Source organism: Caretta caretta, chromosome 7 (assembly GCF_965140235.1).
Source record: "Caretta caretta isolate rCarCar2 chromosome 7, rCarCar1.hap1, whole genome shotgun sequence".
Taxonomy (NCBI): domain Eukaryota; kingdom Metazoa; phylum Chordata; order Testudines; family Cheloniidae; genus Caretta; species Caretta caretta.
This window is the reverse complement of record NC_134212.1, coordinates 93,537,927-93,565,011: the sequence shown is the minus strand read 5'-3', so window position 1 is coordinate 93,565,011 and position 27,085 is coordinate 93,537,927. Positions and strand designations below refer to the sequence as shown.

The following is a 27,085-nucleotide window of genomic DNA, read 5'->3' as shown; positions in this document are numbered from 1 at the left end:
CCAACTTCGTGGACGTCAGCTCTTGCCACCTCATATTCAGTGGGGTAGTACTGAGCACCTGTTTGGAGTCGATCGTCACACACCAAACTGGTGGATACACAGTTATATGCCACCATGAATATCATCTCCGGCACTCTGTGTCTGACTCCACTCTCATGGCTTCCAGTTCTGAGCAATATTGCTCCTCCTCATATCAGGCAAGTTACTGGAGAAAGTACGCGCCAACTCAAGCCTGCCGCTGCACAATGACCTTTTTAAACCACCAGCTGCATGTTTTCCGTCACGTCGCCTATTATGGTCTCATCTGCCATGCCAGGATATTATGGCGGAAACTCTCTGGTGAGAGGAATGGATATCTGTTATAACCCCCAACCAGTCCCTCGCCACCAACCCCACAATTTGCCCGCCTGGTTTTGACCTGCCCCATCGCCAGTGGTCCCTGTTGAACAGGTTCTAGATCGGGCAAGGTCTCTGTGTAACACCCACAGACCCCCAGTTGTCGGCAGGCAGAATCGAACCGGGGACCTCTGGAGCTTAGTGCATGAGCCTCTATTGCATGAGCTAAAAGCCAACTGCCTGTTAGCTAAGGCTGTAGAGCAAACTCATTAATCTCTCTCTCTAAGTGGTCTCAGTGCCATTAGATGGGACAGAAAACCACACCCAGGAAGTGTGTGGGTTACATCTGCACAGCTAACCAGTATCGCTGGGGCCTTTGTGACAGCCCTTTGTGCAGCTGCGGCGCAACACAGACGATAACGCACATTGTCGATGAATACCTGCTGACTAGGTTCAGTGGTGGCCTAGAAGAACTGCATCATGCCACTGAAGATACCATTGCTTGGCTAGACAACTATGCACACGCTAAATAAATTTGAGGAGGAGGGTGCCCCAAATGGTAATTCTTCCTTACAAGAGATCAAGCCTGAATGAAAAAGTGGGGTAGCCATGGCTTAACTTCTGTGTGCCACTTCTGATATTCCTGGCTGTTCCTTGGGAAGCCCTGGCTGCTTCTGGGGACTAGCTCCATCCCTGTTTCCTCTATTCCATGTGATTGGGGAAATAGAGGGGAGGGCTACAGCCTGTGTCGCCTGCTGGAATCGGCAGGCAGGGGGCCCCCCTACTGAGCACCTCCCTGCCTCACCGATGCACCCAGCTGTTGGAGATGTCCAAATGTGTGACACCTTTATTTTCTGCATATAATCCAGAAAGAATCATTTATTTATTATGCTAGCATTATACCTTAAGGAATTCTGTACATTTCCAGCATGTTTCCCATTTTAATTGTCTTGCTGATAAAATACTAAAAGCAAACTTCCTGTGATCTTCATAAACAGCAGGACATATTTCTTTAGGTTTCATGCTATAGCAATAATAGGATTATTTTGTTAAGTGAAAAAAAAAGAAAACTTGTTGGTTTGTGCCTATTTAAATTAGATTCTTCCATGCATGGAAAGGTTTCAATAGAATTTATTTATTTGCTTTGGCAAAGTTTGCAGTGGTCTTTAAGGGAATGAGTGTATTTCTCCATTGGAAGTACAGGATCAAAGTACAAACTCTGATTTTATCCACTAAGAAGTATTGTTTTTGTTTCCTTCTTTCAAATATTGATAATAAATATATGAAAGAAAGCTTAGAATAGACCTCTAGGGCAATGCTGCCTAATATTTCACAATCAGTGGAAGTTAAATATAAGAAAATAACAGCAATCTCATTTTGTTTCAGTACTTGGAGCAGCAGTAGCTGGCATGGCCGAGTCAAAGGAGGATTGAAGGGGTTTCAGAACTTCATGGTTTCCGATAGTAATATGAGTTTTGTTGAATTTGTAGAGCTTTTCAAGTCTTTCAGGTAAAATCTATTTGATTAATCACATTCATCACATCAAAGTTGGTGAAAATCTATTTTAAGAAAAAAAGCACAAAGTTAACATTCTTCCTGTATCCTAGTGTTCGAAGCCGCAAGGATCTTAAAGACCTCTTTGATGTCTATGCTGTACCCTGCAATCGATCAGGTTCTGATTCTACTCCACTTTATACTAATCTGAAAATTGATGAGAACACCAGTGAACTCCAACCTGATTTAGGTTTGTTAAATTTAATTTCAGCAAGAAAATAACACTTTAGAGAACTGAACTATTTTAATTATTGACATTGTAAAAAAATCCTGTTGAAGTGGGGGGCAGAATCAGGCTTACAATTGACAGTGAGTTGGAACCTTAACTAAAGGGTCACTACCACAGCTCCATAATAACAGTTCATCACATTCCATCCATACACAACTGGTTTAACTAATTTTAAGAAGTTTAACAAATTCAGAAAGTTTTATTTCACATAAGATTTACCAAAAGTGCATTACTCTCTGTGTGTGTGTGTGTGAGAGAGAGAGAGCGAGCCAAATCAGCTCTCAATAAAGAAAGAGTTCCACTGATGTAAATAGGAATCTTGCCTGACTAACTCTTGGCTAAGAATTTTAGGATTTGATCCATAATTATTGAAAATTGATTTTTTCCAGTGAATACAATTTTAATTCCTTTGAATAATTCCATGTGGTATGAATAATAGAATAGTACTCGCCTAATTTATCTCCAGGTGATAAAATGAAACTCCTCAAATATTTATGTTCATATTTATTATCTTTTAGATTTATTGACCAGGAATGTATCAGATCTGGGTTTGTTCATTAATAGTAGACAGCAACTATCAGAAAACCAGAGACAGATATCTGATGCCATTGCTGCTGCTAGTATTGTAACTAATGGTACTGGAGTAGAAAGCACATCACTGGGAATATTTGGAGTGGGAATCCAGCAACTCAATGACTTCTTAGTGAATTGCCAAGGTGAACACTGCACCTATGATGAAATCCTCAGTATTATCCAGGTCTGTAATATAAACATTTTGCAATGCATCTATTCATTTTGTAGGGGTTTTTGTTTCCTCCATTTTTTCCCCCTGCACGTGTTCTTTCTCTGTGCAGTCTCCAGAACAGTACCTTCTGTATCACCTATATGAAGGTTTGATTTCCTCCTTTGGAACCACTGCCAATTCTGTTCCCTCAGTTTGCATGAAACTTCTCTAAACACAGTGTACCCAATAGTCCCTTTCCATGAGATCAAAATTGCATTTCTATAATGTGTCTTACCTCCATTGAATGTGGACAAAATGATCCGAGTTGAGTTTTGTGTCCATTGTGTTATAAAAATTGAATAACTAGCTACCATAATGTAAATTTTTATTCCTTTTTATTTTTGTCTAATGCAATCCAAAATTAAGTCCGTACTCTACAGGGTTTAACAAAACTGTCAAAACATTTTGAACAGTTCAAAAGTTAGGCAAGTATGTGCAATATACATTTACAGCAAGGTTAAAAAATCAGGATGTCTAGGGGAACTTCAGAATGATTTTGTGCAAGTTGATGTGTTGTTGAACACTGGTGAGTAAATACAAATAGTTATTTCCTTTTAGATGATCGCACTGAGTATTATATATAAGAATAAGAACATGCATGATTTTAAATAATAATCTAGATCAACATTCTACATTTGTAAGCTCTGCAATATTATTAATTTTATATATTTAGTGACTTTGCTAACTCCTATAACTATTATCAATATAGTGAAGACACTTCTGAATGATATTCAGACTGCATAAATACAGCTTATTAGTTTGATGTACAAATTACATTGTAAAAAATGAATGAAAGCCTTTTACCTAAAGCATGTGATACGTATTTCTTTTGATCAAAATAATATTGTTCTCTTACTGTTTCTTACAGAAATTTGAACCCAGTGTCAATATGTGCCAGCAGGGGCTACTGTCATTTGAAGGATTTGCAAGGTAATTAATCACATATGAAGTTAACATACACGTGATGTTATTTGTGCGCATTTTGCTAAATATTCGTCACAAACTATTATTTCTGCACCTTTAGGTTTTTGATGGATAAAGACAATTTTGCCTCAAAAAATGACGAGTCACAAGAGAATATTGAAGAGTTACAACTACCACTGTCATATTATTACATTGAGTCTTCACACAATACATACCTCACAGGCCATCAGCTTAAAGGAGAATCATCAGTAGAGCTTTACAGCCAGGTATACAGAGTTAGATCGCTGCATAGTTTTCAGCATAAACTTGTTTGTTTAACTAAGAAGTCACAGAAACATGGCCTTTTTGCTTTGAAAACCCAAATGTTCTGAGCCCCTGCTTGTAAAATGTAGGAAAACATGATGTGTGGGAAAGCTGCCTGTGTGCACAGTTGTGTTCAAATGCTTTTACTAAGGCAAAAAATGGGTTTCGTTTGAGATTCATAGCATTTAGACACTAGTCATTTTGACCTAACTTACTAAAATTAGACTTTCCCACAGGAAAGACTGATCTAATATGTTAGTTCATTTAAATGTCAGAAACACCCTTCAGATATTGTACATTGTACTGAAAAGACAAAATTCTAATGAAAACATCACTCCCGACAATATACTTGTAGGAATATTACACTATTTATCTGACCCTGTATCTAATTGGTGACAAACCTAGAAAGACTGATTTCTCTCTATGGGCTTTGGGACTATATTTTTGATATGTGTATTCAACAAATATTACAGAAAACATCAAACTTCCTGTGACTGGGATTTTTATTACTCACCAGGTTAAAGAGAAATCCATTCAAGTGTGACAGGCTGTGCTACTTCAGCCCTTTGTTTGTATGTTTGGAGGTGGGGAGGTGGACTGTGTGTGAGAAAGCCACGAGTAAAGTGGCTGCATAGTGGTGCTGTGGAGTAGGTTTCTATGACAGCCTCACACAGGATGGCAGTGTTGGAGGAGGTAGGGTAGGGATCCATTGTCCGTAACACCCCAAGTGATGTGAAAGAGCTGCAGGCACTCTTTCAGCAGCCCATAGGCTAAAATAATGGTCCATAAGATGAGATGGGAACATTATTGCAGCCCTGTTCCCCTGGGTGGGGTGAGGGTGCCCCCTCCACTGACATAATGTACTTCCATTGTCTAAGGCTTTGAGCAGGATAAGTGAATTTCATCCTAATCATATATGTAATTTACCTGAAGTTATAGATAGATTCCAGAAAGCTTTATTTCCAATAAAAAGTTGTAGCCCAGAAGGCTATCTTGCAGTGGCCCTTCTCCATCTGGAGAAAATATCTGTGTAGATACCCACTTGTTTCTGCAGGCAGGAAGATGTAAATATTTCTCTCCCAGTGTAAGTTTCTGGCCCTTTAAGGGACAGTTTTGGCAGCTGTGACAGGGTGTCTTGCCCTTATGGGCTGGAGAGTCTGGGGCTAGCCAATCCTGATTAGAAGCAAACCTGGGTTGAATCAGGTGATTCCTTATTAAGGGCAGCAGATGGCTACAGCAAAGTGGGGAGCTCAGGGAATGGTAGGAAGAAATGAAGGCAGTCAGGTTTCTGCAGTGATGACCTTGTTACCAGGCGGTTTGGAAGCTAGAGACCTATGATTCCAGCAAAGTAGGGCCTGGAGGTGGCCTGCTAAAGTAGGAAAAGCTATAGGCAGGAAGGCCTGGTAATAGGGTGAATTGGAGTCTGCTGTGAGTGAGCAGGCTCCAGCAGAAAGACCTGGGACATGGGATTTCCCTACTGAGGGTATGTCTAATTTAATTGGGGATTGGTCCTGCTTTGAGCAGGGGGTTGGACTAGATGACCTCCTGAGGTCCCTTCCAACCCTGATATTCTATGATTCTACTCAGCAGAAGAAAAACCACAGCAGTAAGTCTTGGAGCCCTGGTCACCTGAAATACAGTGAGGGAGAAGGGTTTCAGACCCTAGGCTCCAGTCCAAGCCCAAGTATATACACTGTTATTTTTAGCCCCATAACACAAGGCCGAGTGAATTAACCTGGGCTCTGAGACTTGCTGCTGTGGTTTTTTGTTCTGTTTTGTTTTTTGGTTTGGTTTCTGTGTAGTTGTAGCCTGAGACTACAGGCAGGAAAAGCCTGGGAGTGACCTGATAAGAGTAAAACTGATGCACTGTTTTCAGACTTGGAGTTTTATCTTGGAGATTTATTTATGTGAATAAACTCAAACCCCTTTAGAAGGGTGATGAATGAACAAGAAAGCCCTATGTAGAGTTTGTTTAAGAAGACTTTTGAGGGAGAAATTGTTAGCAGAGCATCACAGAGGTACCCTGGGCTAGGGTTGCCAACTTTCTAATTTCAGAAAACCGAACACTCTTGCCCCACTCTTCCCTGAGGCCTCACTCCAGCCCCCCTCCTCTGTCACTTGCTCTCCTGCCCCCTTGCTCATTTTCACCAGGCTGGGGCAAGGGATTGAGTGCAGGAGGGGGTGAGGGCTATAGGGTGGGGCTGGGGATGAGGGGTTTGGGGTGCAGGAGGGGGCTCCAGACAGGGGCCAAGGGGTTTGGAGTGTGGGATGGGGTTGCCAAATCCAGGATTGAGTTCAGGTGCAGGAGGGGGTGTGGGGTGCAGGCTCTAGGAGGGAGTTTGGGTGTGGGAGGGTGCTCCAAGCTGTGGCAGGGGGTTGGGGCGCAGGAGGAGGTTTGGGGTGCAGGCTCTGGGCAACTCTGCCTGGTGTGGTTTGTGGGGGCTCCGGCAGGTGCTTTTGTCAGGCTGCCCCTTAAATAGCAGACGCACCAGCGCTGCACTGGAATTTCGTGGATCTCAGAGTCTGCTCTATCTGCCATGAATCCTGGACACATGGCTCGGCCAGCTCACTAAGGACAAAAGTGCTGACCGGAGCCGCCAGGGTCCCTTTTCGACTTGGCATTCTGGTTGAAAACCAGATGCCTGGCATCCTACCTGGGGCACGAGGCACCGCATGGGAGACAGCTGACCCCGCTCACCAACCAAATTCCCATTCTCTCTGCCTCCAGGAGCAGTTCTGGTAGCTTCTGAAATTTCTTTCTATTTCTAATGGGAACCTTTCTTTTAAATGCTTGCTTTCTAATATGCTTCATTTTCCTGCTCTGTGTGTGTGTGTGAGATCCAACTGTTTGGGATAGTAGCTTCCATGATTTTCTTTCACACTGCAGTAAAGTAGCTTTCATGAGCAGCAACTTCCCTCAGCTGCCATTTAGCACTGCAACCCCTTTTCTCTCTTTGTTTTTGTACAGTTGCTGATCACATGGGATCTATTATTCGTTTGTATTACAGGTTCTCTTACAAGGCTGTAGGAGTGTGGAATTAGACTGCTGGGATGGTGATGATGGGATGCCTATCATTTATCATGGACATACCCTCACTACTAAGATCCCTTTTAAGGTATATTGACAATTTCTTGCAGAAAATAGAAATTAATCAAGAAAGAAGTTTAATAACTTGTTCACTTGTATGATGATACCAGTTTAATGAAGCAACAATTATCCTTCTAGAAGAAAACAAGTCACTAAGGATTTGTGTACACTGCAATTAGACACCCGTGGCTGGCCTGTGCCAGCTGATGTGGGCTTGTGGGGCTCATGCTAAAGGGGCTGTTTAACTGCAGTGCAGACATTCAGGTTTGGGCTACAGCCTGGGCTCTGGGACCCTCCCACCTCACAGGGTCCTAGGGCCTAGGCCTCAGCATGTGGATATGTCTACACTGCACATGGGAGCGAGTGTTCTTCCCAACATGGGTAGACAGACACATGCTAGCATTGCTCAAGCTAGCACACTACAAATAGAAGAGTAGCCGGGGTAGCACGGGCAGAAGCTTGGGTTAGCCACCTGAGTACAAACATGTCTGGAGCCCTCAGGTACATACTTGGATGACTGGGCCAAGCTGAGGCCCATGCAGCCTCAGCTACACTGCTATTTTTACAGCGTGTTGGTTCAAGCAGAGCTAGTGTGTGTCTGTCTGCCTGTGCTGGAAAGCACAGTATTAGATGCAGTGCAGACAACCCTAAATGAATTAGCAACAGACAATATAAAGTCATATTGTATTTTGAATCATGGAAGCAATACTCGGAAATAATCAACTATAAATATTTTATGCTTTTCAAATTAGAGAATTCTAACTCTTGTAATTTACACTTTGATTCTTATAGGATGTAGTTGAAGCTATTGATCGCAGTGCCTTTCTCACATCTGATATGCCAATCATCATATCTATAGAGAACCACTGTTCATTGCCTCAGCAACGCAAGATGGCTGAAATTTTTAAGGTTAGTCATAGTTTATTATGTCATTCAAAGAGCATGTCCAGGGATTTTGTTTTTCATGATATCTCACGTATTCTCAATATTTCAGAATGTATTTGGAGATAAGCTGGTAACTAAGTTTTTATTTGAGAGTGACTTCTCTGATGATCCAATGCTCCCTTCACCGGACCAACTGAGAAGAAAAGTGCTGCTGAAAAACAAAAAACTCAAAGCCCATCAAACTCCAGTGGATATTTTAAAACAAAAGGTAAATTATTTCCCTAACAAACATTCTGATATTTAAGTTGTGGTTTGGAAAAAAGCAATAGTCATTAAAGTTTGTCCAATTTAACATGGACAAAAGAACCAGTCTAATGCACACTGGGAAACTCACTGTGGATTATATATCAACATAATATAAATATATAAAATAAAAATATAAATACAAAAATACTTGGTTTATTTTTGTGATTTTTAAGTTTTAATTATGATATATGGTAAACACAACATAGTATATTTGGTAAAAGTAATATAGTCTTACCAAACACTTCACTAATAAATGTTTGCTCAGAAAGGGGGAGAGGCCACCCCAAGGTTTTTTTGTGTGTGCATTTTGTTCTGTAATACTTTGTTGTCTTTTTGGATTTAGCAAAGTTGTGCTGTATTTTTACCATATTCAAGCCAGGTACTTTCTTGTTAAACAAATTTTTTTTTCACTTGCTACCAATTGATTTTATTTTATGGCAGAATGTTACCATTTTTATTAAACTGTATTTCCATATGATAGGTAGAAAATTTTCCTGAAATATTTAGTATTTCTTAATATTTATGTATATATCCTTTTGTGACATCTCCTCCATCTTTTAATTTTTGCAATGAATGAAATACTCTTACAGAGGTTGAAGTCTTCTCTTTACAAGGAAATCGAGTCCCATGCAATGCAACAATGCAAGCTTCCTTTACATTACAGTCCCTTTTATTTTAATCTATACAGCCTCAGCCCTTCCTTCATTTTTTCCACAGGGACTGTACAATAACTGTTCCAGTTACCAAGGGCTTGGAATTGATGCCAAACATCCCATGTAGTGAAATACATTATTTAGTGGGAACTGGACTTTTTCAAAAGTGTGATGTTATCTATAGATCCACAATGACTCCCTTTTCACTTTGGGTAAATGTAAGCCCAATAAATAATAATAAAAAAAGATGGACAATTATGTATGATTCACATTCAGATCTTTCTTGAAATTCTAGTTTATTGACAACTCCTGTAATCCAGGTTTCAATGTTACACGGATTTTCAGAGATTACAGGAGGAGATTTAAACACATTTATGGAATCATTTAACAGTAAATAAACTATTTTGGGAGATGGGGGGGGAATTTTGGGGTTTCTGTACACAGGAAAGTTTCACCAGTCAAACTACTATAGTTAAACCACTAACTCCCCGTATGTTTTTTGGATTTTTTTGTTTTGTCTAAACAGCTTCCAAAGTGCCATAAACTAAACCAGAAAAAGGGTACTCTTATATTGGACTAACAGTGGGCACATGGGGATTTATACCTGTGTAACTATATATGTTTAAATTCACTCTTCACTTTTTACTGCTATAACTTTCCCATGTGGACAAGCCCTTAGAATAGCTATTTTTCCTCTTATAAAAACAGGACACTGAACAGATACATATGAATAAGAATATTATAAATAGAACTTTTTTGCTGTTTTAATATTTGAGTGCTTTAAAAATTATTTTAATGCTGTAGGCTCACCAACTCGCATACATGCAAGCCCAGGCCAGTAATGGTGGCAATGCTGGTAACCCCACCACTAATAATGAAGAGGAGGAGGATGAAGAGGATGAATATGACTATGACTATGAATCTCTCTCTGATGGTAAAGAAGTATAGTTATTACAATGCTGTACTTTGAGAATTCTTGGTTCATAAAGTTTCTCCATACTTATGACTGACTTTAACTGTTTAAATTTGCTTCAGTTAGAATAGATCAAACAAGATGTATTGAGACATTTACATGAGACAATTAGGTGGTTAGTGTATAATCTAGTATCACTTATAATGAATGATAACTTATATTCATTCTAAATTACATCAAAATAATAGTGTATATAAATGAAGTACAAAGTACTGTATCTTATATAAACCCTGTTTTCTTTTACGGTTTTAACACCTCAGAGTTCATGCATTTTTCATATTAATTCCTTTTCCCTAAGGGCTGAAGAGTGGCCTGGGTTGTGCAGTGGTATAAGGAGGCATAAGGCATTGTCTTACCATCTTGCCATACACTTCATAGATCGCAACACAGGAAGGGAAGCAGGCTTTGCAGAGCCACTACAACCTGTGGCCTACACAAATGGGTAGGGAGTGGGCAGACCCTTGGCTCCATCTCCCCAGAGGTCCTGATAGCATAGATGTACCTGGGTGTCTGGTGGCCTACGTTGCACTGGGTATAGACCTGGCAAAGTTTTCTCCCTCACTAGAACAGTGGGAGATTTTGGAGATTTTGACTCTATTCTTTCTGGACTGCTCATGGGGCAGGGCCACATCAGAGGCCCTTGTTCAAGTCAGATCTCATAGTTACAATGTAGATGTGTTTGCAAGCATGCCATTGCTGTCATTAATAAGTTTAACTAGTAATTTTTGTGCTAAGAGTTCAATCATGTTGCCAACATTCAAACAGTTTTTCAGGGACAGTATTCAGAACAGGTGCAGAACATCCTTCTATGAGCGCAGCATATACACTTGTAGTCTGGGGCCTGGACATGTCTGGACATGTTCCTGAAGTCAGTGAAGTTACACTAGGAATGAATTGGCCCAAGACATTCAAAAGTGATGTTGGTTTCATAATTGATAACTGTCAGAAAATGTGTTATGTCAAGATACATCACAACTGGTAGCCAAATTCATACCACCCAGAGACATGGCAAAAGAATAAAATAGTTCATTTATTAAAACCTAAGACCAGATAGTGCCTGGCCTTTACACAGGTGACCAAGTTTATGAAAGGCACAAAGCTCAGCACTTCCTTTAGTGCCAGACTTGTGTTCAAGTGGCACAGCGAAAACTTTCACAAATGAAATTTATTTTATTGTTTCTCTGTTGGTGATGATGAAATTAACAAAATAAAATTTAATAAGGAGACTTAATGACTGCTTCTGATTTTCCTAAGATAAATATGAAAATGGCTCAGATTCTGGTGCCTGCTCCAGCTGCTTTGTGCTGTTCCAGCAGCACAAGATAGCTGGAAAGACTGCTTAATTGTCTACCTGAAAAATTCTCCCTGTGTAGAAGAATCTTCAGGTGGCATAGATGAAAATATGCTGTTCGAGTGCAGATGTTTCTTACATATTGGCCAGAAAGAAATTGCAAGTTGCCCACTATAAGTTGTACTTGAAACATGCTCCAGTAGGAGAAGACTGGAAAAGTCTGTGCACAGTGCAGTACAAAAAGTAACCTGTGGCATGCTTTACTGCTTTAATATAATGGTTACACTATTTGTTTGTTTTAACTATTATAATATTTGGCAGAACTAATCTAAATAATAATCATCTGAAAACTTTAGAAGATTTCAGTTTTATGCTGTAGTTTTGCATAATGCTCATAGTTTTAAAATTGACACTTAATTTTCATTTTTTCTGGCTGTATTTCTTAATTTCCTTTACTCTTATCCCCTTTCTGACTCTGTTTTCCTGTAGTTGATGTCCTTAATGCTTCTCCCGCTCCTAACAGCCAGGAAGGTAAAAGCCATTTGGTTGAGCATTTTAACTGCATGAATTTCAGCACTGTGTCTCCAACTTGTTAAAAGTCTGTAGTGTAAATATATGGTACCTCCTTTGTATTAATTGAAAATGCATTCAAATGGTTTCATTAAGCCTTATTTACTGGTCAGGTATCATTGGAAAAACATTGGTTATTCATAAAGATATTGTGGTCCAAAATTACACACACACACACATGCTGTATAAAGAGCCAAAATAAACAAAAAATGCTCCCCGTTGTAACAGTTTTTCCATTCTTATAAATCACTCTAATTTGGGGGGACAATCAGGGTAAGTCTCTAGCATGTACATGAGGCATGCTCCTTAATGGGGAAGAATGCCTCAAACATATAGGCAGTGTGAAGTGGGGGCAGCATGAGAATCGAAGTCTGAAATGTGAAGATACCTTTTAAAATTACTGATTACTGACTAAACTATATTAACTGATAAACTTCTGCAATTCTTGAATATTCAAGAATATCGCCTCTTAAATACTTTCGGTGGCAAGCCTTTGTTTCTTTGTTTCTTGATTTGCCAAAGAGGATGTGGAAATATTTAACTCGTATTATTAAACGATTTTCTGGTTTAATATCTACTGAACAAAAAAGACAGTGTAGAAGGTTTCATAGAAGAGCAACGTCCTAACAAACAATATTACCAATGAAGGAGAAATGCTTTAACCAATAAACAAGTTATTTTTGCCAGTTGGTTATTCAGACATGTAACTAGGTGCTTTACCCAAAACAACTTGTTGAAATAAAATTTGCAGTTAATTCTTGGCCTGCATATTGTTTATCTAAAATTAATTAATTTCTAGATAACATTCTGGAAGACCGACCTGAGACTAAATCATCCAGTGATAAACTGCAATTTGAATATAATGAAGAAACTGCCAAGAGAATAAAGAAGACTGATTGCATTGCTTACAATAATAAAGGAAAGGTAGTACTTTTTTTTCCTCTCCCCCAAACCTTTTGACATGGATCCAGCTTCAAAAGGATTTGATTTGCTCAGGTAACTGAATCATCACATGGCAAATGCACTTTAATGACAAATATCTGGAAGCGGGGAACCATCCTAGGGAAGATAAGGTAAATGCAACAAGCATCTGGGTCAAGAAAAGGATTCAGAGGTTATTGTGGACACAAAATGGAGCTCATTAGACCAGTATGCAACAGCAATAAAAACAGGAAAAGAAATTTGTAGTCTGTGAGCCAATGCCTACTGAAGTCAATGGAAGTCTTTCCACTGGCTTTCATGGGCATCGGATCAAGTCCCTAACCTTACTAGCAGAGAAAAATAGTATAAAACAAAATAATTAACTTTAATGGAAGGTGGTTGTTAAATTCCATCTGGATAATCTACACAGTCTTGGTTGGTTGTGCTGTAGGTGGGAATATATTCATTAACTCATTAGTGTGTGGTGGCAAAGTGAGCTAATAAAGAACTCTAAAATATTTAAAAGATTGCTAAAGTTGATAAAAGGCAAGGGTTTCAAAAACATAATCTAAACAGTGGTGGCCCAGTTCTGCTGTCGGTGAGGCTGTCCCCCGCTACATCCCTGCCCACTTGAGGAGACAGCCATGCTGCAGCACCCCAGAGGAAGAGTGGAGTCGGGAAGCATATTGTGACTCAATCACAGTGGTTCCTTGGTTGGCTCCTGGCCAACACTGTTATTATGAGCCTGACTAAGAGGTTACTCTCAGTCCATATCTAGCAAAGAAGTACAGTGTCCATTCACAATTATAGTAATTCACTCTTGTTTCAAATTCTGTTGATGCAGTTTAAGCTTCCCTGCCCTTGCTTTTTATAAAAGACTGTCCATCTCACTCTCAAAATTACGCAAGTCTTGATTTTCTATGATTATGCTCCATATGTATAGTGCTATAACTGATGTTTGTGAAAGTAAGTTGAGTTTTTATATAAAAAGCAAACATTGTTTATAAATACCATATGGTTTTGCAGAGTACTTAACTGCAGCTTATAAAGTTTGCTTTATCTTCATGATTATCGTAATTCCATAGAACACACGCTGTTTATCAGATTTGAGGATTACTTTTTTTCCAAACCCAAGCAATTTACCAGATATTATTGTACTTCACTGTGAACTGATTTTTGACACACACTCCTCATGATATATTGAAAATGCTGGGCTCATCAGAACATTTTTTCCAGGCTCGGGTGCACTGTATACTGACTCAGTCTTTACTGTTTCCATTTAGTTCAATGGGAGTTCTGTGCACAGAACAAAGACAAAATATGGCCCACTGTCCACAATTCATTTAAGAAAGCCAATAAATTTATCAGTATAATTATTTAAAATTATAGTTTTCGTAGTAGAGTTTAAAAGAAAAATCTCTTTTAGACTTTTTCCTGAAAGATATATCTTATACTGTTTTAAATCAAGATAATATACATTTATTTAGAACAGATCTGTGCAATCTTTTTTTATTAATGATCCAGGTTTATGTGAGTTTTGTGTTGTTAATCAGTAATAATTAGAGCATAACGTATTTTATACGTATATTAATATTATGAGATACATAGAGAAATCCACACTCAGTATATTCCTGGAGGGTATTGAATATCGTGAATTTCTATGTGCATCTTTCTCTTTCAATCTGAAGTGAAAACAACACCAATAAATAACTTTTTTTTCAAAAATTGATTTTAAAAAATAAACACTGGGAAACAAACCTGACAAAATTACGAAACTCCCTTTAAATGGTATTCCATTATCTTGAAATCAAGTCAGTTTAAAAAAAAAAGTTCACCAGTATATTGGCTGCATATAAACTGGCTCAACATAAGAAATGTCAATTTCTGTATTAATTTGTCACATTAACAATCCAACTTCTGCCATTTTGCTTGCTTATGTGACAATACTCTTTATAAAACAGTGCCTCAGATAGGTGATTAAAACTGAGTCTCTCTACCTCAAATGCGTACTAGAAGAAAAATGGTGCTGATGCGTGTATATTTGCATTGTCTTCTTTTACAGGCAAAAAGGAACTTTATTCATAAGATTACATTTATTTTTTTCTCACTATTTCAGCTGGTTCATCCCATTTTTAACAGCCCCTTTTGACCCATTTTCTTTTTGTGCAATTTTGCTAAAATGTCCAGACATCTCTCCTGGCGTATTCATTGGCCATGACAGCTGTATTCTATCCCGCAGTTTCCCACCCTTCTTGTTTTCCATCAAGAGCATGTGAAAAAATATCTTCACTAGTATTTCAAACAAAAAAACCAAAAATATATGAATTTGAAATAATTTTTCACTCATTTAAAGAAGACCTTCTATGGAATTTTCTTCCAGCTGTTGTACTGTCTTTCTCTCTGAGGTTTTTTCCAATTGTGACAAAGTCTCACAGCTGTTTGTTGATATTCAGATTGTAACAGGTAGTGTAGGTCTCCCCTTAATGATTATGCATACATTCTGCCATTGTTAATGTGAGCTATTCCCATGCACTCAGGGAGTCTCACCTCCCAGATTATCGCTGGAAGTTCAACTTGAACATCAACCTTCCCCTCCTCTCAACTATGCACGTATTATGTTGTACAACTTTTTCAGTTAACTGGCAAAATTGCATTTTGCTTTTAGTAAAATTTACAAAAAGTAAAATGAGAAACTGGTTTTTAAAGACATTCTGTTCATAAAGACAAAATGAATCACACACTTCTACTTTACGCTGAGTGAAGCTCCCTACCTATGGATAAACATGTATGAAAAGGGGTTAAAAATAAAGTGTAGGATGGAAAGCCTCCCTTCAGGGTCTTGACTGGTGATTCCTTAATATATAAAGGAATACTGTTACTCTTTGTGTCATGTTGAGCAGGGATTGCAAGGCTGCTGCACTCCACAAGTGTGATCAGAGGTTACATGGGGGCACAAGTAAGGTAAAATACTAGTGGCCATATTTTCAAGAGCTGAGCTCCCATTTATTTAGTCACTTAAATAAATGACCAGATAAATGACCAGGTCATTATTGGGTGTTGCATTCTTTGGGATATCTGGTCTAGGTATGAACCCTCATACTGACTGGTAGTAAGTCTCAAGCCCTCCGTATACTTGGTTTCCTGCTTTCAAGAGTGCAGGATAAAAAAAATAGTGTGGAGAATGATGTGGAGGGTGTGGGTGGAGAATGAGCCTATTTGAGGAGACATTAGTTTAAGTGTCGTCGTCAGAATCATAGAAATGTAGTGCTGGAAGGGATCTTGAGAAGTTATCAAGTCCAGCCCCCAGTGCTAAGGTAGGACCATCCCTGATAGGTGTTTCTCTAACCTTTTCTTAAAGACCTCCAAAGGTAGAGACTCTACAACCTCCACTGGAAGCCTATTCCAGAGCTTAACAACCCTTATAGTTAGAAAGTTATTCCTAATATCTAACCTAAATCTCCCTTGCTACATATTAATTCTTCTTGGCCTATCTTCATTGGACATGGAGAACAATTTATCACAGTGCTCTTTATAAAAGCCTTTAACATATTTGAAGACTGTTATCAGGCCCCCCTCAGTTTTCTTTTCTCAAGACTACATATGCCCATTTTTAAAATCTTTCCTCATAAGTCAGGTTTTCTAAACTCTTTGTCATTTTTGTTGCTCTTCTCTGAACTCTCTCCAATTTGTCCCCATCTTTCCTGAAGTCTGGCACCCAGAATTGAACACCATACTCCAGCTTAGGCCTCACCAGTGCCGAGTAGAGTGGGATAATTACCTCCCATGTGTTACAGAGGATGCTGCTGTTAATATAACCCAGAATATTAGCCTTTTTCGCAACTGCATCACAGTGACTCCTATTCAGTTTTTGATCCAGTATAACCCCCACGTCCTTTTCATTTGAGCAGCACCAGCAGCTAGCCATTTATCCCCCATTTTGTAGTTGTGTATTTGGTATTTCCTTCCTAAGTGTAGTACTTTGCATTTGTCTTCATTGAATATATTCTTGTTGAATGAAAATGAGCTGCTTAGGTCTCACTCGTGCTATGAGTCAGAAGTAACTTAGGGCCGGATTTTTAAAGTTATCTAGGTGTATTTTGAGTACTACTGCAATACAAATAGTACTAATATATGGTAACGAATGGGAAAAATAGATGCATGCATAAATCCATTATGTGAGGATATAGAACCATGTGTGCTGAATGTGATAAAACCACATCAAGTGTGTATATGAGGTATGCTAGAATACTTTCATTTTCAAACCTTTTGTATTATACATCACTTGAATTGTCACTTAGGTTTATGACATGGAACTGGGTGAAGAATTTTATCTTCCACAAAATAAGAAGGAAAGTAGACAGATAGCACCAGAGCTCTCAGATCTTGTCATCTATTGTCAAGCTGTGAAATTCCCTGGTAAGTATGCTTATTGCTTTACATTTTCTAAATCTTTGGAACATTACAGTGATATAATTGTAACTGCTTATACTGCGGAATTCAAACTGTAGTATGTGGGGAATATGCCTTTTTGTGGTTATGGATTCTGTACGATGACGATTCTATGTGCTGCGTTTGTCATGGAGGGAAAAAGTACTCCAACCCTTAAACTGTAGTGAACTGGCTAATTCCTATCTGACTGACAGCTAAGAACAAGCTGTTTTGTAAGGCTTTTCATTAGAATTTCACCTAAGGAGCTGCTGTGCCAGGTCTGAAGAAGAGTTTGCAGCCTCTGGGAGGCGGAGCAGGTCAGGACTCTTTAAGAATAGGTTCCAAGTTAGCTTGTCACACCACTGCCAGAAGCCTTCCCTCTCACCTGCACCCCTGACATTATTATCTACATCCCTCATTACCCAGTAATTGGGCTAGACACCAGCTGGGGAATGGGGAGAGAGAGAGAGAGAGAGAGGTCATATTGGGGATGAGGCTAAAAGGGAAACTGGCATGGAACCAGGAGTAGAGAACATCTGGAGAGCAGACCAGGTAAAGTGGATGGGTGGCAGGAAGAAAATGGCCCATGATAGGCATGTAGCAGTGATCCCGCAGGAGGACAGAGAGGTAGGAGGGGTTTCATTCTGTAGTGGTGGAGAGATAGGGATTGGAAAACAGTAGGAGGTGGAGGAACTGAAATTGAGATTACTTGTCTTCATTTGCTCAGTACAGAACACTGAGGATGAGCATATTTTGGCTAATATACTGTACATTCTGTATACTAACTCATTTTTTAAATTGCTAATTTAGTGTTCATAATTGATAGTTTGTTGAAATGAGAATTCAGCTTCTTTAATAGAACAGTTCTCTAGAGAAATATTGGCAACTATTGCACATTAGGATTTAATACAAAAAGAAATATAATCTGATATTAATTTACACAAAGTCAAGGTAAGCAAATTGAAAAATTAGAGAGAAACATTTCTCTAATCTTAGTTTTATGAATGTTAGGTGTAACTTGTAACAATGGCAAGTTAAAAAATAAGATTTGTGATTTTTAATTTAGCTGTCCCCTTAATATAATCTACAGTGAAATAATTCCAGTTGTCTTTCAAGTCAAACATTATTTTCTTCTGAGCAAAGAGTAGTATTTTCCATCTTTCATACAGTTTCAATTACTCAAAACAGTTTAATACACACATTTCTGACTTTCTAAAATGTTCCTAAAATTCAATTAGAAAATAAATACTCACTTGCCATAATTAAATTTCTCCTTTGTTTTAATTCAAAACGTAATTAGGACAAATAAAAAAATCAGTTCCTTTCACAGGGAGGACACTTTATAGGCATAGCTAGAACCCATAAAGCCTGCTTTCCCAAGTTAACGTTTATATGCCCCCCCCCCCTTTGGGGAAAAATCCTGCCCTTCTCTTTGTGGACATAGAGTCCCTGACCTCAGTGCAACTGATGTGATTCCACTGTGCAGCAAGGGGACAGGAAGCTGGAAACACTTCACAGGCCCCAGCCAATAGACAATATTGAGGTTGGAGCAGTAGAAAAACGAGGACAAGGCTGGTGGATCCATAATTATGTGGATGTACTGACCAGTTTCTTCTGGAGAGGGGAAAGGATGCAAAAGTTGGGAGGGGGTGGGGGTAATGTAATCCTGAAGTAGCAGGAGTGGCTGCAAGGTGGCTTTGCTGTTCCTGTATAGTCTAAAGAGAAGATTTCTTTCCTCTGGCCCCTTTTACTTGTTTTGTGTTTTGCACTTATGATTTGGCTCTTTCTGAGGAAGCCAATCTTAGATCATAAGGCCAGAAGGGACCACTGTTATCATCTCTTGTCTGACCTCCTGTATAACACAGGCCAGAGGATTTCCTTGAATTATTTCTTGTTAAAACGAGAGTTTATCTTTTAGAAAAAAGTCCAATTTTGATAATAGCATTTTCAGTGATGGAGAATCCACAACAACCCTAGGAAATTGTTCCAACCCTTAGGTAATTTTGGTTAATTAAACTCTCTGTTAAAAAATTGCAACTTCTTTCTAGTCTGAACTTGTTAAGCGTCAGCTTCCAGCCATGTTGTTCCTTTGTCTGATAGGCTGAAGAGCCCTCTATTATCAAGTTTCTGTTCTGTAGGTATTTCTAAATTGTGATCTAGTCATCCCTTAACCTTCTGTTCATTAAACTACATAGATTGAGCTCCTTGAGTCTTTCACTATAAGGCATGTTTTTAATTCTTTAATCATTTTTGTAGCTCTTCCCAATCCCCCTCCAATTTATCAACATCATTCTTGAATTGTGGACACCAGAACATATGATCAAGTGAAAGCTAAGGGAATTACTCCAGATGTGAATGTGAATAACTAGGCTAACACTTGAACGCTGCCTGATGCAGTGACCCGGTCAACAACCTGTACTCCCAAGAAATAGATAGTAACTATGGTTTGGGAGCAATAAGCTCTGATGACCAGAACAATATTCCAGTATTGGTTACATCAGAGCCAAATAGAGCAGTAATATAACCTCCCTACTTTTACTTGATATTCCCCTGTTTATACATCCTAAAACAAACATGTTTTCTTCCTTCCCCTTGATAAAAATGTTAAACAGGATAGGGCCAAGAATTGATTCCTGTGGGATCCCTCTGGAAATGTTACCAGTTGATGATCATTCGCCAATTACAATTCCATTTTGAGACCTATCAGTTAGTCAGTTTTTATTCCATTTAATGTGTGCCATGTTGAACTTGTATTGATCTAGTTTCTTAATCAAAATGTTTGTGTGGTGTCTTACAGAAGTCTAAGTATATTACATCAGCACTGTTACCTTTATCAAACCAATTTGTAATCTCATCAGAAAAAGAGATTGTGACTTTGATAACATATATTGTCCATAAGCCCATGTCGATTGGCACTTATTATAGTACCCTCCTCTAATTCATGAAAGCATTTTATCCATTCTGATTGCTTATGGTGTGGAGAACGAGAATGATGTCTGTATTATGTCTATGAATATTATGAATGTTACCTCATTTTACCTGCTCGTTTTACCTGTCCGATTACATGGAGTTGAATTAAAAGGGGTGGTTAGGAAAAGCCAGGAAACAAACCGCTGTCACAGCTAAGACATCTTTGGATAAACAACTTCCAGGGGGCGATGGCTGAGCTACAAAATGATGAAGATGCTCTTCCTAGGTGCCAGCCGAATGTTACGCTGCTGTTTTGCCAAGGTCAGAGTTTAAGATCAAAAGAACAATGCTCCACTGAAAAATCCCTGCCTAGAGAGAAAGGGAGAATGACTTGTTTGCAGCTGCTAAGGGAGAGACTCTGCAAGAGGGACTGAAATAGGCAGAGCATGCAGCAGGGCTTTGTGGGATGTGTCGGAGGCAGTTGGGCTGACTTATGCTTTGAGAGAGGTGATGAACTCTAGACAGGACCCAGGCAGGCAGAACTTTTGTGGTTTTAACCTTTTCCTCTGTTTGTTATGAAACTCTCTGTGAATGGACATTATGTCCCTTTGGAAGGAGCTGTGCTGAGTCACCTTAATCAGCCAGTGGTCAAAGGCTCCCAGAGAGACAGCTGTGTCTGTCATCTTAGCAAAGTTGGAATCAGGGAGTTGCATTCAGGGATCCAGTCTAGGAGTGATAAAGCCATGGAGTTCCACCAGGAGAGAGGGAAAGGTAGAGAAACCTGTCACCTGAGGGGTGCACTCGAAAGGTCCTATAACTGTGACAGTAGAGTGGGAATAAGGAGTGTTGTTGACCATTGATCCAATCCAAAGAGTGCCATTGTGGGAAGAGTGCAGCAAGTAGAGGCCCTGTCACTTGGAAAAGGTGCCTAAAGGAGAGACTGGGGGACAGATCACAGATGCAGTTTGCCCCTGAACCATCACATGTGGCTAGGGCTCAACTTACCCTAATGTTTTGCTTTGCCCTCCAATAATTAGGTAACAGGTTAGTCTGTTTCCTCAGTGACTGTCTCCACAACAAGGGCTTGAAACATAAGACTTGACTGCCACAAGTTTTGCTCCTGTGAGACCTTACTTAATCCTCCAATGTGGAAAGGACCCAACACCAGAAAAAATTAATGCACCCAGTGGGCCCAGTTCTAGGGTCCAGGTGACATCCACTTTGTACCACCTTTTATGCTCTTGGCCATGGGCTGGGCTGGCCTCAGGCGCAACTTAGAGCAGCTTTAGCACTGCTCTAGTTTTCTCCTGGCTACAGATGGCCACCAAAGGACCATTCAGGACATCAGGACATGCTCTGGTCATGCCCTGTGTGTCAGGGACTCAGAAGAAGAGGTGGTATAGGGCTGGCTATGCAGCCTCTACACAACCTGGAAATTAACCAAGTAACAAGTAACCCCAGTTTTACAGATACTTTGTGCTGCTGGAGTAGTGCTAATGTGCTATATCAAGGTCCAGGATCTGGCCAAATACATATTGAAAAGGCCAGAAGTCTGCTGTGAGTTATCAGTTGCTCCATGTTCTTCCTAAATCATCTGAAGTTTTATTTTGCAGCTGATTATTATTCTAATATAGGTAGCTATGTTTAACACAGATAATTCTCCCAGTTGTACTAGCCAATGCACAGGATATTAGAGTTGAAGTACTTATTTTTATAGCATCTTCATTTTACAAAAATATCTGTTTCCTTCATTTTGTCTCTTGGTTAATAGTGGGTAGAACTGGACAAAACTAGAGATTTCCAGTTTGTGGGAAATTTTTGATATTTTGAAATCTCCTGCAAATTGGACATCTTAAAAATAAAAAAATGGAAACACCAAAGCATGGTGTTTCCTAAACAAGGCATGATCCCTGGGACTGCTGCAGCTGCTAAGTGAAACTGACATTCTTGTCAGTTTCATTGCTTCCAGTGAACAGCTGTTGGAGTCTGTCTCATGGTCTGTGACTCCTGGGCAGCCCCAACCTGAACTGTCCCAGGCCAGGGGACCCAGGACTTCTAGACTTGGGGGCCAAGTGGCTCCCCATGCAGCCCAATTCCCAAGCAGGCAGCACAGGGAGCCAGCTGGCCTGGAAATCTGAAAACCCTGGGCACTTCCAGGATTTCCTGACTCAAACTGAGGTTCTCATGTTTCCCAGTCTCCCTGCTGCGGAGCTGGGAGCCAAACAGTGGAACTCAGATTCCCAGCTCTGTCACGAAGGCTGGAAGCCCTGGCCTGGCGGGGCTGCCCCAGAGCTATGGACCTTGGAAGCCATGAGTGGCTCCATTGAAATGATGTGCTTAACTTCATTCAGTATGTGCAAAAGCATTTGAAGGATTGAGACCTCATTGCTAAACTGCAATAGGTTGAGTTCAGAGGAGCAGAATCCAACTTCTACTAAGCTTCAAATTAGTAGTTAAAATATTAATTTTCAGTGTAAATTCAGTATTTTCTTCTATTGTAACTTAAGTTTTCAATTTACATTTCTTTGTGCAATAATTTTTTTTCAAATTTTAATAAAAAATTAAGAAAAATGTAAGTTACAGGTATGTCGTGGAGTTCCAATAGCATTCTTCATCTGGCTTTCAGTGTTGAACTGATGTCAAAAGAGCTCCTTGATGTATTTTTACTTTGTATTTCACTTAGATCTGACCAAAACCCACTGAAATCAATGGAAAGGCATTTAAATCAGTGGAAATGGAATCCATTGATTTCAGTGGAGTTTAGATCATGTCCTTAATGATTGTTTTGTTTTGAATATATGTATATAGAATAATAATATTTATTATAGTGCTTTTCATCTGAGTATCTCAAAACGGGTCATAATCATTAAGGGATTAAAAGATTTTCCACACTTACAAATATTTTCCATGGTTGAAATATGAGTTATAAATAGTAGTTTTAATATAATATAAGATGGACTCGAAAAGACTCATGGGTCAACTAGTATTTTACCCTACGATTCTTTGGGATTGTCCTTACATCAAATTTAGTCCTTTTTGTCAGGTTCATTTGAACACATAGTCAGTGTCCTTGCCTACAGTGTGTCAGTACCATGATATGGTATACTTGTATGTTTTGATTTACCGGAAAAACAGGTTAGATCTCTGATGGGTCGCATTATTTTTTAGGTCTGAGTTTATTGTGACTGTTCATTGTAGAATTTGTTTTGAAAGTCATTGGGGCTATTCTGTAATACAAGACTTAAATCACTTCCTGTTCTCCAGCCAAAAATAAATCTCAGGCAACAGTTATGTCACAAAGATTTTTTTTTCCTGTGTTGCATTGTATATCATCTTCTTGATGATTGTAAATATAGTTAGACTCAGTTACTGGGAATCATATGCTAGTTGTCCTGTGTGCTACTTTAGTATTAGTGCCTCAAAGAATAAAGTGAAAAATGATGGAAAATGTCATGCCCTCTTGGTCATGTTTTTTGGCTTATTTATTTTACTTTTATGGGAACAGGCCTGTCAACGCTAAACCCATCTGGCTCTAGCAGAGGAAAGGAAAGAAAAAGCAGGAAGTCCATTTTTGGCAACAATCCTGGCAGACTAAGCCCTGGGGAGCCAGCAACACTTGCCAAAGCATCTGGAAAAGGTAAAGTCAGGATCTTCTTTCACCAATCACGTGGAATGACTCTGTAGTCCAACACATACACCAGATCAAGATGTTAAAGATCAAACAATTTACTGTGTGCATGCTGCTCTTGAATTTTTGAATCACTTTTCATTAATAATGCAGCTATTACAATAACTTCTTTATAAAGAATCAACTGTAGGGTATAGAATGTTAGTATAGGATTAATTTTCTGGAGGTATAAAGTTAGTCAGTTAAAAATTACTGATGAGAATGATTGATTCACAACTAAAATATTTGTATCTTATAGCTTGAACATGTACCTTAGGATCAAGTTTATATATTAAAAGGTACGGGAGGAGATTTTCACAGGTGCAAACGACAGTTAAACAGCTGACTGCCATTTTATGTCTTGAAAAGCTTCCCCATAGTCTTTAGGCAAAATCCTGCACTTAGACTTGGTGCAAACTTCAGTGGGGCTGCAAGGGATATAAATCAGCAAAGAATTTGGTCCTCCATCTTTTACTGCAGGTTGTATAGTAAAGTTTGAAAGTGACATAGTAGTCTTAAAGAAATTTTATATTCTTTCCATTTAAACAATCTCTATATTCCAAGCAGCGTACTAGCAATATTATAAAGGTTTCCAGCAATGAATTAAGAGTCAAGACTCATTTCAAACTGTTAAGATAGTCTCACACATTAAATACCACATTAAATATGTACTCATTTAATTCAAGGAAATGATATTCAAATACTTATTTATGGAAATACCTTTTAATACATGCCTAGTTACAGTATCAGTATTTAACCATTATGTAGTCTCTCACTAATTGCTCTTACTGCACATGAAGAAAGAAAAGTGATATCTATGTGAACAGTGTGGTTTCTAGAGATCATTTATTTTTACCCCATCCAAAATACATAAATATACTTCACAGGAAAAAACTGATGCTTGAGGTCTGAGGATCTGCAGCTATAATTTGAGATTAATGTTTATTTTCCAGGTCCTTTTGAGGGTGCCCGGCAAACCTGGGAAGAACTTTGTTCTCCTCCTTTCAACCATACAACTTCTCTCAGTGCTATCATAAGGACACCTAAATGTTATCATATCTCTTCACTGAATGAGAATGCTGCCAAACGTCTGTGCAGACGATATTCTCAGAAACTGATTGAGCATACCACATGTCAGCTATTGAGAACATATCCTGCTGCCACACGCATTGACTCTTCAAACCCCCATCCCCTTATATTCTGGCTCCATGGAATACAGCTAGTGGCAGTTAACTATCAAACTGATGGTACGGGTAGAATAATTCCTCTAGTAATATATATTTATGTACATTTTAATCATCAAATAAGTGCTTCTTTAATTATGAAACTGTATTTACCATAATATTCCTTTATCTTACCATCGTCTGTATTTGTGGATTTATTAAACAGATGTTGGATTATTTGGCAAAGATACTGTACTTGAAAAAGTTTTGAGTAAATATATACCTGGGTGGTAACTCATAGAGAATAGGGACCAGATTGTATCCATTAGCACAGCCTGAATAAGAGGTGTTGCATAAGGGCACCACCCCAGAAATAGTCCTGGGAGAAATTGTGACTCTAACAAGCACAATTCATCCCGTGCTCCCCTTTTGTTCCCAGGGAGGTAATTTATGCCAGCTCTTGAAAGGGTGCATCTTCCTTCCCAACACATGCCCAACCAACCAACCTTCCTCACCCACTTGCTTGCCGCAGAGAACATCATACCCTGCACTGTACTCAGGAGGGAGACAGATGATTTGGATAAAATTCCACGTGGTCATTTGAGACCTGGGGGGGGGGGGGGGTTACCTGCATTTACTTCCTTTTGCAACCATGTTAAGGCTAAAAGCAATCTAGCCTATGTGAATTACTGCTTCCAGAATACTGGAATTCTGTGCCTAATTTGGTAGGTCTTCTGCCTCACTGTTGACGTGGAAGTGCCTAGAGCACTGCACCCACAGATACCATAATTGGCTGGAATCCAGCACTTTTACAGTGCTGTAGCCACAATATCATTTATAGTAACTTTTTAAGTATACAAAGACACTAAATTCCCTTATCCTAGAAATGACTCCTCTGGAACAAAGTCTGAGTACTGATGCAGTGTTGGTTACAATCTTTGGGCTATATTCTATCCCTACTTATGCTCCCTTACCTTTTGGGTTTTCATAAAAAGTTGCTCCATTCAGCTGATTTCAAATTACACAATCCTTTTTTTTTTTTTTTCATCCTAGATTTTTGGGAAAATCTCAGGAAACTTGCTAGGTATTGTTAGTGGGTATGGCCAAGTCCAAAATAGAACAAAAACTAGAAAATGGGTGAAACTGGAAAATCCTTATTTTTTAAAGTATAAACTATTTGGGCAACTTGGATATGTAAGTTAAAGCTGTCCCAAGAAATTTAATATTAGTTTTATACTGTCAATTCAGTTTTAACAGTAATCTTTAAAAAACCCACATTTTGCTGTCTTTCTATTGAATTTTCACTATTTTTCAGTTGTGACTGCTTTACTTTTGCAGATCTCCCTCTGCATCTTAATGCAGCAATGTTTGAGGCGAATGGTGGCTGTGGGTGTGTTTTGAAACCCCCTGTTCTGTGGGACAAGAACTGTCCAATGTACCAGCAATTTTCTCCATTAGACCGAGATCTGTATAATATAGAGCCAGCTATATATTCTTTAACAGTAAGTACATTTTAAGGGAATGCTATATATTTAAAATATTAATATTTAATATTAAAAGCTAAATATTCAAACTGGATGTCATATAACTTCAGCCCTAAAAGGATCCCATCAACCACACTTCTATATTAATATATTCTATAATAATTAGAACATAAGAACGGCCATACTGGGTCAGACCAAAGGTCCATCTAGCCCAGTATCCTGTCTTCTGACAGTGGCCAATGCCAGGTGCCCCAGAGGGAATGAACAGAACAGGTAATCATCAAGTGATCCATCCCCTGTCGCCCATTCCCAGCTTCTGGCAAACAGAGGCTAGGGACATCATCCCTTCTCACCCTGGCTAATAGCCATTGATGGACCTATGCTCCATGAACTAATCTAGTTCTTTTTTGAACCCTGTTATAGGCTTGGCCTTCACAACATCCTCTGGTACAGAGTTCCACAAATTTGCCGTGCGTTGTGTGAAAAAACACTTCCTTTCATTTGTTTTAAACCTGCTGCCTATTAATTTCATTTGATGAGCCCCTAGTTCTTGTGTTATGAGAAGGAGTAAATAATACTTCCTTATTTACTTTCTCCATACCAGTCATGATTTTAT

At 39.0% G+C, this 27,085-nt stretch overlaps 1 protein-coding gene across 9 annotated transcripts in view; it reads left to right on the top strand.

The window, feature by feature from the left end:
* The window catches only part of PLCE1 (phospholipase C epsilon 1), a 324,949-nt gene that overhangs the window by 267,634 nt on the left and 30,230 nt on the right, over nt 1-27,085 (top strand). For 7 of the 9 annotated variants that reach the window (XM_075130951.1, XM_075130953.1, XM_075130952.1 and 4 more), the window contains 15 exons: nt 1,723-1,845; nt 1,944-2,080; nt 2,638-2,876; nt 3,772-3,833; nt 3,928-4,093; nt 7,139-7,246; nt 8,011-8,127; nt 8,213-8,371; nt 9,867-9,996; nt 11,816-11,857; nt 12,696-12,820; nt 17,116-17,233; nt 23,661-23,792; nt 24,776-25,069; nt 26,324-26,487. In XM_075130951.1, coding sequence (XP_074987052.1) covers nt 1,723-1,845; nt 1,944-2,080; nt 2,638-2,876; nt 3,772-3,833; nt 3,928-4,093; nt 7,139-7,246; nt 8,011-8,127; nt 8,213-8,371; nt 9,867-9,996; nt 11,816-11,857; nt 12,696-12,820; nt 17,116-17,233; nt 23,661-23,792; nt 24,776-25,069; nt 26,324-26,487 — 2,116 coding nt within the window. The remainder of the gene's footprint in view (nt 1-1,722; nt 1,846-1,943; nt 2,081-2,637; nt 2,877-3,771; nt 3,834-3,927; nt 4,094-7,138; nt 7,247-8,010; nt 8,128-8,212; nt 8,372-9,866; nt 9,997-11,815; nt 11,858-12,695; nt 12,821-17,115; nt 17,234-23,660; nt 23,793-24,775; nt 25,070-26,323; nt 26,488-27,085) is intronic. The other 2 variants (XM_075130954.1, XM_048856994.2) reach the window with 1 other exon arrangement.